We start from the raw sequence: 12,617 nt of genomic DNA on the forward strand, positions 1-12,617 counted from the left end.
CACACACACACACACACCCACCCACCCACCCACCACAAAAAACAGATGCTTGGCCCCAAATTTAACACTGTATTAAATGCATGAGAACAGCATGCATGATAATATCAAGAAACTCTAATGATCTAGCAAATGCATGTTTTAAGTCACAATTATACCATAAGCGATTTTTAATTTTTGTTTTACTTCAAAACCATGGGTCCTTAAGCTAACTAAGGGCCTAAAATTAACTTTGGCCCTGATCCAGAAATACTTATGCATATGCTAACTGCATGCACTATAAGTAATCCTATTGAAACCAATGAGTTAACTCATGGAGAATAAAGTTACGCATGTGCATAAGTCTGCAGAATAGGAACCTTTTTAAAGATCTGGAAATAGTGTAGCCTGAGTAAAAATAGTTGTCCCTGTGCTTGGAGCTAAGTTTGGTAATATAGCCATGATGTGTTGATTAAATATTTTTCTGACAATTTCGTCAGATTCAGAAGACAATTTTCAAGAACTGTAATTTTAAAAAGTGCTATCTTGCAATGCTTTTCACATAATTTGTAGGATATACTTAAAATGAACACTTTAATTGATCATTGAATTACAAAGAGATACTTAAAATAATAACTACAATCTAATCATGGGAGCTGGGGATGAAACTGGAACATTCTTTAACTGCTTAAAAATCTTTCAAAAATCAGAAAAGAACTTTGTGTGTTTATTTCATGGAAGAGTACTATTGCTTCAGATTTTGAGGTATTATTGTCTGGATGTCCTTTAAACAGTGGTTTATATTAAGATACATATAAGCTAGGGGTATCATTGATTATAAGGTCTATTAAATTGCCCAGTAAAGTTCTTGCTTCTTTCACAACCATCTTTTTTTTCCTCTCTCTAGTATTTATTAAATAGTAATTGTTATTTTAGCTACAGAATGGAATATCTTAAGATTCATACTTCATAAGCACTAGACAGACAAATATATTCACCATCTTCTGGGAGAATCTAGCTACAGAAATCCAAATAACCAGTCTCCTATCCTTCTAGTGAAAATCTCAAGAGGGATCCAAAATCCATAGAGGATTCCAAATGCATTAACTGTCAGGATTAGTTATTTATACTATGTTACAGTAAAGCCTTGAACGTGAGTTAGCATGAGTGACATCAGAATTATTAGTGAGAATAACAGTATGAAGAATTTAAGCGTGAATGAACACCCACGTTGACAGAGAACTTTTTAAAAAATGAATTATCAGGGTTCTCAATCCACAGCTGTAATGGATAATGTCTGATATTCTGTTTGTTTTCAAAAAAAGGCTAACTGGTTCATATGTGCAGTGATGCTAACAAGAAAACTATGGAGAAAATGGCACACAATGGTCACTAAACTAGGAGTTGCAGCCAACTAACAGGTCATAACCAATCCACATTTCTTAAATTACTGTTACAATTTTGTCAACCCCAGTGGTTCCCAACCTTTTTGGCTCGAGGGCCACAAATATCATTTTTACAATCGTAAATGGTCACCAGTCTAACAACTCATAAAAAATGTATACACCATTAAGGACTACAAATCACTACATAATTAAAGTAAACATTTTGATGCTACTGTGCTCATTTTTACATTCACTATTTTACACCTACAAATTACCCACAGCATGTCACATACTCACAGACAAAGCACTAGTGTAGATGAGTGACTATCACTACACACTGAAGCACATGGCCTGGCAGCTAACTCATGGTGAGTGGCCTGCTAAGTGCAGGCCAAACCAGAAGGCACTGATTTTTAGAGTCCTGCCCCTCCTCATGCATCGTGGGTCCTGGCTGCTCCACCAGCAGCCCCCCCACTTCTGCACCGCAGTCAGACGAAAGGAGTTCAGTGAGGAGGCTGCATCATTGCTGATTTCCTGTCCCCCTGGCTGCAGCAGGGAAACCGCATGTGTCCTGTAGCCCCATGAGCTCCACCTGGGTCCCTAGGCAGTGGCTCCTTTCTGCAGCCAGGGGGATGGGAGATCACTGCTCCTCTCCCTCTGGCTCCAGCAGGGACCCACCACCTAGGGATCCAGGCAGAGTGCTTTGCTCTCTGCTGGACCCAGGGGAAGGCTTCCTCTGGCTCCAGCAGGGACACCAGGGCCTATGGACCCAAGCGTAGCTCTTTGCCATGCTTCCTGCTACACCTAGGGGGAGGGGAGCGCTGATCTCCCATCCCCTTGGCTGCAGCAACGAGCCTGCACCGATCTTGTAGCCCCGCAGCAACCGCCTGGATCCTTAGGCTGCGGCTCCCTTCTGCAGCCAATGGGAGGGGAGTGGCAGGCCACTTTGAAAGATCCTGCAGGCCACTTTTGGCCCCCAGGCCACAGCTTGGGAATCACCGGTCTAGCCCAAACTACATAACAGATCGTCATTGTTGGTCCACTAGAGATATTTTTCTGTTGCAGTATGAAACTACATGTTTAAAGGCAATATACTATTTTATGGAAAACGATTTATCAACAGAGTAGATAAAAAAAAAAGAGTGATGTACAGCTTTTATATGAAGATTCAAGACTGAAGCATTGGCCTCCATGCTTCCAAAAGCGAGGAGACAAAAAAAGAAAGTGGGTTGCTGGTGCTTTAATTCTGGCCTTAAATAATTATTTTCTCTTATTGTTAGAAAATGATACAAAATAGCTCATTTTATCATAATCCTCTATAGCAAATTTATTATAGTAATTAATAATATACCCCACCCCACAACACGTGAGCTAATATTACAAAAAATGTAAACAAAACTATTGCCAACAATTGACTGAGAACAAGCCAATTGTTTTCCCTGACTTTTCCACCCATTAAAGTAACCTGATGATTACAGACCCAGAAATGTTTTGCACCACAAATCTAGGGCTTTTGCAACCTGTGAGAGAAATCAATTTTTAGAGCCAACGGCTCTTCATCAAAAATGCCCTGCTATCTTTCCACAAGTCCAACTCTACAGACAGGTAGCAGGAGTAAATAGGGTCAATAACTACTGCAGTGATGAGGCTGCTATCTCCAGGCCAGCCTAAGGCACTTTACCTGGCAATCCAGCAGCAGCAATTGAACCAATAAAACTTAGAGATTACCATTCCAGCAGACAAATGGGAGAATGCTTCCTCAGTGGAGGGAGCAATCATAACTCCTATCAATTCTTCAAATGTTTCTCTCTATCCAACAACACCAACTCTGTTCAGCTGGATGAACGAGACCCTGTGTCAGCTAAGCATTGGAAAAGCAAGGAGAATGGAGAATCAAGGTTGATTGAGAAAGACACAGTGCTAATGACACTGCAGATGAAAAAAGTCTCATGATCTCCACCAGAAGCATCACATACATGCTGAAGATTGTAGAGAAACAGAGGGTGTGCAACAGCTCCTCATTTTCAGATTGCTTCCTAGTCCTAATAAATATACCAAGAAGACCAAAGAATGGATTACATTAACACTTTTTTAAAAAACATTTCACTTTAGGACTATGTCACCTGTCTAACCAACATTTTCACAAAATGGTCTGAAATCATCTTTTTATTTTAAAGTAATCTAATGGTTTGAAGAAAATTTGGGAAGTGTTTACAGCATATTATAGTACACTTTAAAAACAGAGAGCAGATGTGGAGGCATCAAGTCCTTATTTCTTTTTACTTATGTCATATTTATTTGATGTTCCCTCATGTGAAGTGAGACAAAAAGCAAGCCAAGGAAGAGGCCATACATCACATAACACAATGGCAAAGGGAAAGAAATAGGAAATAACAGCTACAGGGGAAAAAAGGTCACTGTGGAAAAAAGTGCAAGCAAAAATAAAAATCAATTCATTCTATATCAAGTATTAAGAACACCATTACACTGTCATTAGAGTACCCTGCTGTCATACATTTTAAAATCTCCAGCAGTCAAAATGTTCTAAGGCTAATAGCACTATAAGAATAGCTGATTACAGTGCAGCTAAAATGTTTTTAAAGAGTACTATAAACCAAGTGACAGATAGCTGTCACAAGACTATATTATAATGTCAAAGCGGTCTGCACAGTATAGAGTACTTTAGTGCCATAATGATAAATATGTTTACTATAATCATCATTGACAAAAACCCTCTAATTCTGTTGTACAAAAGAACTTTGAATGATTTATAAAATGACCTAATACATGAAATAGTAATCATGTTGCAATGGACACGTATTTGTATTTAAATACATAAATTTGGTGCTTCTGAAGGGTACTAGTGGTGATCATCCTGGAGAGTAAAGACCTTTACTTGTTTAAGAGACTGTCAGAGTATGAGTGGTAACAAAGCAGGCTTTCCCACACCTCCCAGTCAAAGTGGCTCTGCACTCCTCTGGCAAGAATATTCAGAAGGTGGGAGGATAGTTAATTTCCCATGCTCATTCAATACTTTGGTCCCTCTGGTAGGCTAAATGGGTGCCAACTGTGGTATTTGGGTTTGTGATATGGACACCTATACACTGGCATTCAGACTGAGATCAATTAATTCTAAGTGTTGATACTTTTGCTCATTCTCAGACTGAACTGAAACCAGTGACCTAGAGGTGAAATAATTAAACAATATTATTTAGTGTTTTTCTTTCTTAGATCTCAAAGACATTTCAGAAAGTCTCTGTGTAACAGGTTCTATAGCAGAATCTGGGTCAAATTACCTCCAGCTATCCAGTCCTGATATAATTAATTTTGAAATATTCATTTAGAAATGCACCTTTTTTAATGGAGTCTTTTTAATGTGCAGCATACTAACATATACTATTTTATAGATTTAGTAAGTTTGTCAACTAACCCTCAAAAAACTGCATTATATTAGTCTTGATAACTTGGTTAAAATAAAAACCCTGTCTAAAAAAGAAACAGCATTTATATTGAAACTGTGAAGATGTATGCAGTGTTGCCTTGGGGTTGTTACTACTGAGACTGTTGCATCACCTGCCTCAACTAATTCATGCCAAACCTTTCACTTGTATCAATTGCCTTTTACCACCAGATTTTATCGTCTGAAGCAATATAGCATTCTACATGCATTTCTTGTCTGCATATATTTTATCTTTAACAAAATATTACTAAAGAAGAAACCGAGACACAAATTTTAACACTTTTACTAGACTTGCTATAAATTTCACAAAACAACAGTCTTTAAAAAATAATTTGAGTATTTCAGGCATTTTTAAAAACAGTCATCCAATTAATTTCTTGCTACTATACTTCTAGTCATTCTGAAATAGCTGTATGGTTTTCCCACAAATCTAGGAGACGCTTGAATAACTGAAATATGCCGATGAATGCCCATTGATACTCATCAAAGAACATCCATTATCCATGCTGGGTCAAATAAAATGAACCCAGGGTCTAGAATATTACAAAAGTAACTGCTTCACCATATAATGGATCATTTCTCCTCTCTCATCCCACTGTAGCTATCTCACAATGTCAGCACCAGAGAAATGTTTTAGTTTAAATCAGATATCCTGTCAAGGGATAAATTTTTCATTAAAAAGCTACCATAATGTTTAAAAAAATCATACTAGTGAAGAAAAACTGTATGCCAGTTCAATAAAGTCTTTCCTGCTGCTGTAAAACATAGCTGTTGTAATCCTCATGGTTTATACGGTGTATTGGCCGATTATCTATTTTGTTTTGAGTAACATGAAAACAACATTAGAATAGAACCAAGATTCACAATGTATGTAGCTTGTCCCAACACTCTCCTCAGAAAAGTGGCTCACTTGAAAGGATTATAAATAAAAACCTGAAATATAATTTATTAACTTAACCCAGAGACAAAAATTACCAAAGTTTTTCTCACATAATATGCTAATAATTATTTATAAACAAGTAGTACCCAATTATACAGGACTTCTGTTGTAAAATATTCCTCTAACTAAACATAGTTTCATATCCTGTAACAAGCATACAATTATCATTAAGTCATTAAAAAAATAACAGTCCAGAACTGATTCATGAGTGAGAGGAGACAATACATTTCCCAGCTCTGTTCCTTCTTACTATCAGTTCCAATCCTGCCTTTCTCCCACTCTATAACGCCATGGAACCCAATCCAATGCAAGCTGCTACTTGGTGGGTTTAATATCACATTATGCTCTTCTTCACAATGTATGGTGGAAAGTGGCATATGACCCTTTGTTTTCAGATTCTTGTGACTATCTAAGGGGAAAAATTCCAGATTGGATTTTCCTCTTCTTATTTTCCCCATTATCCCCTCCAAAATGACTTCAGCAGTTCACATTTTAATAGAATCTGAAGGCACATAGGACTCCCCCTAGTCCAAAAATGGAGACCTTTCTGATATCAGAAGACAATACACAGAAATTTAAGTTACTGCACTCCTGTTAAAAAACCAAATGATTTTCAAGGAGATAATCACTGTAGCAGATAGAACAAACTCAAAATTCACTGTGCTTTGGAGTGGTCTACCCATTTGTACAGCCTTGAATGACAGGTTGTCATATCTCACATTGTAAAATAATGGATGAAATTGATAAAATCAGCAAGGAAGTGTTGAAAGAAATATCTCTCTTCCCTTTCTTATCAACAAAATGGTTTGTTGGAATATTCCATACACACACACCACCATTTTGTGCCTATCAAGCATTGGACATGGTTTGAAGCTACACCGTCACAGCAGGAACTCTGAGGGGTGTCTCCACCAGTAATGGCCATTGATAGTCCCAGTTGGAAGCAGAAATTATTCCAAAGGGATAGGAAACAATGGGATCAGAGGCCCTCCGTAGTGACCACGAAACTTTCAATTGTGATTGGCCAATATATGGGGACCAAACACAATCAGGCTCTTCATTATAGTAGTCACTACCATTTTTGGGAACTCTTATGATATCCGATTAATCTTAAACAGCAAATCAGTTGGTCTTGAAACAATGACTCAGAAAATACTATAGTATTTATTGACAAAGTTTACAAAGCTAACTTTAGAAATACACACTACATGTCTAATTATATTCTCCATTATCACCTTACCTGGCTTGGCAACTGAGCAGTAACATCTCTCTGTTATTAATTAAAACCTGTAACAGAACCAGAAAGGCTTTTGCTCGAATGGAAGTTGATGGACTTTCAAATAAACGGATAATTGTAGTCACAAAATCCTGAATGGGAATAAAAACAAACACACAAATATTGTTTCTTAAAAAACAAAGTAGATAAATAACTTTGTCCATCAGCATATACACATTTTATATCATTCTGGCACAATAAAGATGTAAATTATGTTTGGATTCAATGTTAGTTAAATCATTTTCATAACATTAAATTACAGTCCAAAATCTCACATGATACTGTTGAATAAAGGAGTTTTGTCCTAGACAGATAGGCCGACTGCAGAGCTGGTATATGCAGCCTTCCAAGGGCCAAGGTTAAGAGACATTTTCTACTGTGTTAGACCCAAAACAGGACATAATAAGTTATTTAAGACACGTAGAAGCCCGTAGTTAAAATTATTTCATCCTAACAAAAGGCAAAAGAAAGGACATCTTAACACCATAGTTTTTTTTAAAAGAAAGTTGTCATTTTAAAAATTGCAAAAATACATACTTGTCTTTTCTCCTAATACTCTGAAATTTAGTAGTTTACATACTACTTTCCATGTGACTTGGAAGATTGTAAAGAGCCCATGTTGTTCCAGATTTTAAGTAAGTCCATCTCCAGAAGACAGCTCCATTTGGTGATGGTGGAGTTTGCTACAATGCTCCCTATGGCCCTTTATATTACTCCTAAGCCATTTGTGTCCATTACTATATAAACTCTTGGTGGGAGCACTTCATTCTGAAAACACTATTCCCACGTACAACCTGCCTCCCAGGACAAGAAACTGAGATTCCCCCTGACAGATGAGACAGTACAAAGCACCTGTACTGTTTGAAAATGAATAATGATTTTAGCATGAGAGAATAAAGTCTCTGAAGGCCAGCCTTAAATTCCACAATGCTTATATGGCATCTGACCTCCTTCAGTTTCCAGAGTGCATAAAGCTAACGATTGGGTTAGTGGGGGCACTCTTTCCCCATTTGGATGCACCCACTGACGTACCTATTACAAGAGATGGAATTTTCTGAGTTATCAGAACTCCCAAAAGATCACTGTAAATTTCCTTGACCAGTTTGTGGGGGGAGTTACAACTACACTAAAGTTGTACACAGGTGAGTTATACAGGAAGCTCAAACAAGCATAAAGAGTCACATGTGCAGCCATCCAAACTGCATAAATAACTTACAAAAATCCATGGATCCTAAGAATAATGAGGGGAAGGAGGGAAGGAAACAATATACCTGTGCCCTTCAACTTATTAGTATTGCTTTTTAGGACTGGGATTTGTATAGAACCCTGTATTGAAAAGAGATTCATGAACATTTCACAGTATGCTTGCAGAACTGCCTATCCAGGCACATCAGTTCCCAAGCATGGAAGAGAAAGCTTAGAGTTTAGATATCCAGTAGAAAGAGGAGTGGTCACCAAAGCAAAGTTCAGTAAAACTTTTCCTTTCTTTAAGACTAGGGGTTTTTTTTATTTGGTTTTATTTTTGCAGCAGATATTTTATGGATACAAAAGTTGAAGTCCTGGTTTGTAGGAAATTTTGCTATTGGTTCAAATGACTTCCAAGTCTGCAAACTGAACCTCTTAAGCCATATACATGCCCTCTGCCTCCTCAAACTCCTGTACAAAGGCATAAATGGTGGGACAGCTACAACCTTCTCTCAGTTCCCTCACAATTCAAAGCTAGTATAGCGGAGGACTGCAAAAAGCAGGGATAGAGGGTGGGTCATGGGAGCTATATCATCTCAAAGAACCACAGTGACTTAGAGTAAGTATTTTCTTCAAGTATGAGTCAGTGTAGATCCCACTAAAAGTGGCTGGCAAGAAGTATTGCCTCCCAAATGGTTAGAGTGAGAAGTCTCAGTGGTAACAGTCAAAGATGGACTCTTTTGAACTTGGCATCTGTCCTGGAAGCCACGTCAAGTGCATAGTGTTTTAGTAAGCTCAGTGGGTTATTTCACACAGATACCTTACAGATTGCAAAGATTGGTATTTTTCTGAAACTGGCAAAGCCTGGCCCTGGTGGAGTGTGCCTTGACAGTAGGAGGGGAAAGTTTGCCAGCCAACTGATAGCAGGTGGAAATGCATTACATAATCCACTTCAAGTTTCTCTGGGACAAGTTGGCTTGACCTTTTGATGCACCAGATAGGGCCACAAAGACATGGAGAGAAATGTTTGTTTCTGTTGATGTCAAAGTGGGTCCCTAGACACAATATGAAGCTTTTTTTTTCACCCAGTGACAAATGCAGCTTTGGGAAAAAGACTGATAAAGTAAGAGACTGATTCAGATAGAATTCTGAGATCACCTAAGGGATAAATTTAGGGTGCCATTTCATCACCATATTGATCCTATAAAATGACATAATTGGTGATCCAGTCTTAAGAGCTTGTAACTTACTGACTTTATGCTGACATGATACCGAAGACCAAGACTGTCTTGATAGTGAGATGATATAATGAGCTTTCCACTAATGGCCTGAATGGAGACACCATGAACTGTAAGAAAAAAACACATTAAGCCTCAGTGTGCAGGGACTGACAAGATGACCTGCTGAGATTCCTTCCAGCCCTACATTTTTATGGTTTTCCTATCCCAAAAAGCCATATTTCACTTGCAATGGCTGGCAGTTGGCCATCCTCAATTGGAGTAAGGCCAATGAGATCTGCTTGGAAGAAAGGCATAAGCATTGGGGGTCTTTGTCCTTAAGCATGTTTTTGGAGAAGCTCAACTTCTCCTGAACAATCAAAACCTCTAGGGAGCTAGGGCTATAATGGGAGTAACTGTATTTGAAACCCTAAGGGGTAGCAGGTATTATTTTTTAAACGTTTTACTACTGTGTGCTACAAGGCTCTTTGGGTCCAGGATGCCTTCATTTATACAGAGGGCAATCCTTGTGGGACCAGCAGCTGACAAAATGGCAAATAATTACTGAAACTTCTTGGAGATGACTGAAGTCTCAGTCTCCAAAGCATCCTCAATCTGCACCAGGAGCTCTTGAAAGGCCTTGAAATTGTCTGGTGCCAGTATCAATGCAAAGGGTACCACTTTCACTGAGGATTATGAAGATATGTCTTTAGGAAGGAATAGGGGTCATTTGGCCTCCGGATTCCATTCTCTCTCTGTATCTAGCAACTGATGTCTCACTATAGAAGTTGCAGGAGAGGGGCACCTCCTCCTCATCCACTAAGGCACGGACCAAATCCTAGAGGTGCAAGAGGGTGGGTCCTGGTAGAAGGTACAGTGGCATTCCATATGAGTACAGCAGGATGACAGGTTGCTGACCAGAGAGTGCCAATCTTGGTGCACAGTCGGTTGAGGTCTGTAAAGAATGGCAACATGGCTTTTAGACCTTAGTGATGACAGGTCTCTGCTCAACACAGGCAGAAAGATAGGTCTTAGGGATGATGATGAGGAATAAACCTCTTTCATAGGCAGCGCCATTCGGTAGGGTGGTATCAGCGCAGGTACATATCTCAGTGCAGAGTGTGGCCCTAAGTTTGCACTATCGGTGTCAGAGTTGATATTGCTGGGGGTATTTCCATTACAGATGGAGCCTGTTGCAGCTCAGTCTTCTCTTTTTCACCCGTCTTCAACACCATACGTATCTTGGCTGGCTTATATCCCAACATCCTCCTGTGTCCCCTGAGCTCCCTCCCGAACTCCTGCTCTAGTGCTCAGGGCAGCCCCTTTCAGCACCCTGCTTTGATGTCTGAGGAGTCAGCTTAAACATCAGAGCTTTTGATGGCTTTGGTGCTAGGGTCAATAACAGTGCTGACGTTGACATTGATGCCAGCGATGGGTCGGGCTATGGTGCTCCTTTCTTTCCAGAGTTGCCTGCACAATAGATGGAATGCTCAAAGATACAGGCTTGAACATGAAATGAGTCTTTGAAGTCAGCTCTTCTGGATCTGATGACATTCTCATAGGTTACTCTAGAAGATGGACCTTCAGGCTCGCCTCCTTTGATTTGTGGATTCTTACAGCGAAGGAGAGATAGACAAAACACCTGCTTCAGATATAAGACTTTTCCAAGCAGAACAGGCATCTGCTGTGCCAGTTCTTCCATGGATTTAGCTCGTTGCAAAACAAACAAGGCTTGAAGCCTGCAGGTTTTGAGTCTGCCATTCCAAGACTCTCTACAAGCAGACTCTCTGCAAGCAGCTTTCGGTTCGACAAGCACTACAACAGACAAGGGTAGTAAAAATAAAATAATATAGATAGTTTTGAGAAATTTCAGAAGGTTTGGAGAAGCTTTTGAGAAATCTAGCTAAAGATAAAGCCTAGTGGATCGGACACCTTGTTCCATCTTGCTGCCAAGGGTGGTAAAAAGGAACTGAGTGAGAGTTGCAATCTTTATGCCCTCATACAGGAGCACAAGGATGCAGAGGGCACATAGGCAGCCCAGTGGAAACTGTTATTCAAAAAAATCCAGTCTCAAGCATATGGGACACATCTGTATCTAGAGTGGGATCCACACTGACACATACCCCAAAAAAGAACAGGCTGTTTTCAAAAGAACCACAGCATCAAAAAGGAGAACACTTAGTGAGATATACCTTCTATAAAACATGAAATTCTTTACTATTGGATATCACCCTCGTTACTTTTATTGTTTTAGGTTTCATGCTTTATCTGAATCTTTAGAGCATTGCTCATGGTATGTGCCCAGGAAGAAAGCATGGCATTATATCGCCGTTTGCTATCTGTTGATGCTATTTTTCTTGAACCCGTGGAAAGCTTCAGGACAATCAACATGTGTTCAATTAATATACTGTATATTCTGATAAGACAGGTTTAAGAAAATGGAAGGGACTTTAAAAAGGGAGCAGACTCCATGTTGGGAAAGATGGACAGGAGACAGGGTCAAGGAGAGTATAATTTTCACAGGAAACAAAAATTTGCAAGCAAAATTAAGACTCTCTCGAGTAAATTATTTTTTAAACAGATGCAGTATCAATCTGAAATGTATTTTACAAAAGAATTATATGAAAACCTATATTTTTTATTCTCTTTTCTTACTGATGTGGAAATATTTATTCACTAGGAGTGGAGGTGAATGCCTTTTGTTTTATGCAGTGTGGAATGAATGGCTGTTCAAAATAAGTAGCTTTTAATCACATATTCTAGAAGTTAAATTACAGCCATTTATCAGGACCTGTGACACTGTTAAAAAACTGACTAAGTTAATAAAATGATTATTTCAGCAAGACATTTTACCTACAATACAAATTGGCCTAAGGTCCTATAAGGATAGCAGAATCCAAGTACAATTTTAGCTTCAATCACTACACTCATTTTCTCTTTTAAATATCTAACAGTACTATGTCAAAGTAGCTGTCCTCATGCATTTCTCATTGTTTTTTCCTTAGGGCCATTACCAGTTGATGGCCAGGCAAGAAAGAGCCTTCTGAATGCATTGAATTTTAGCTGAAGCAGCAACTCAGTTACAGATCAGTCCCACCTCTTGAGATTTGGGAAAAAAGCGTATCAACTTCTGTGCTTCATTAATTTACATTTTTTGTTTTGTTTTGTTTTAATTATA

General features: G+C 38.8%; 1 protein-coding gene across 7 annotated transcripts in view; it reads right to left on the minus strand.

Moving 5' to 3' along the window:
* The window catches only part of ULK4 (unc-51 like kinase 4), a 358,194-nt gene that overhangs the window by 239,531 nt on the left and 106,046 nt on the right, over window positions 1–12,617 (minus strand). For all 7 annotated transcript variants that reach the window (XM_067560838.1, XM_067560836.1, XM_067560835.1 and 4 more), the window contains one exon: window positions 7,002–7,129. In XM_067560838.1, coding sequence (XP_067416939.1) covers window positions 7,002–7,129 — 128 coding nt within the window. The remainder of the gene's footprint in view (window positions 1–7,001; window positions 7,130–12,617) is intronic.

The sequence above is a fragment of the Emydura macquarii genome, unplaced genomic scaffold, assembly GCF_026122565.2.
Source record: "Emydura macquarii macquarii isolate MOO-44397 ecotype Brisbane River unplaced genomic scaffold, CSIRO-AGI_Emac_v2 contig_2321, whole genome shotgun sequence".
Classification (NCBI taxonomy): domain Eukaryota; kingdom Metazoa; phylum Chordata; order Testudines; family Chelidae; genus Emydura; species Emydura macquarii.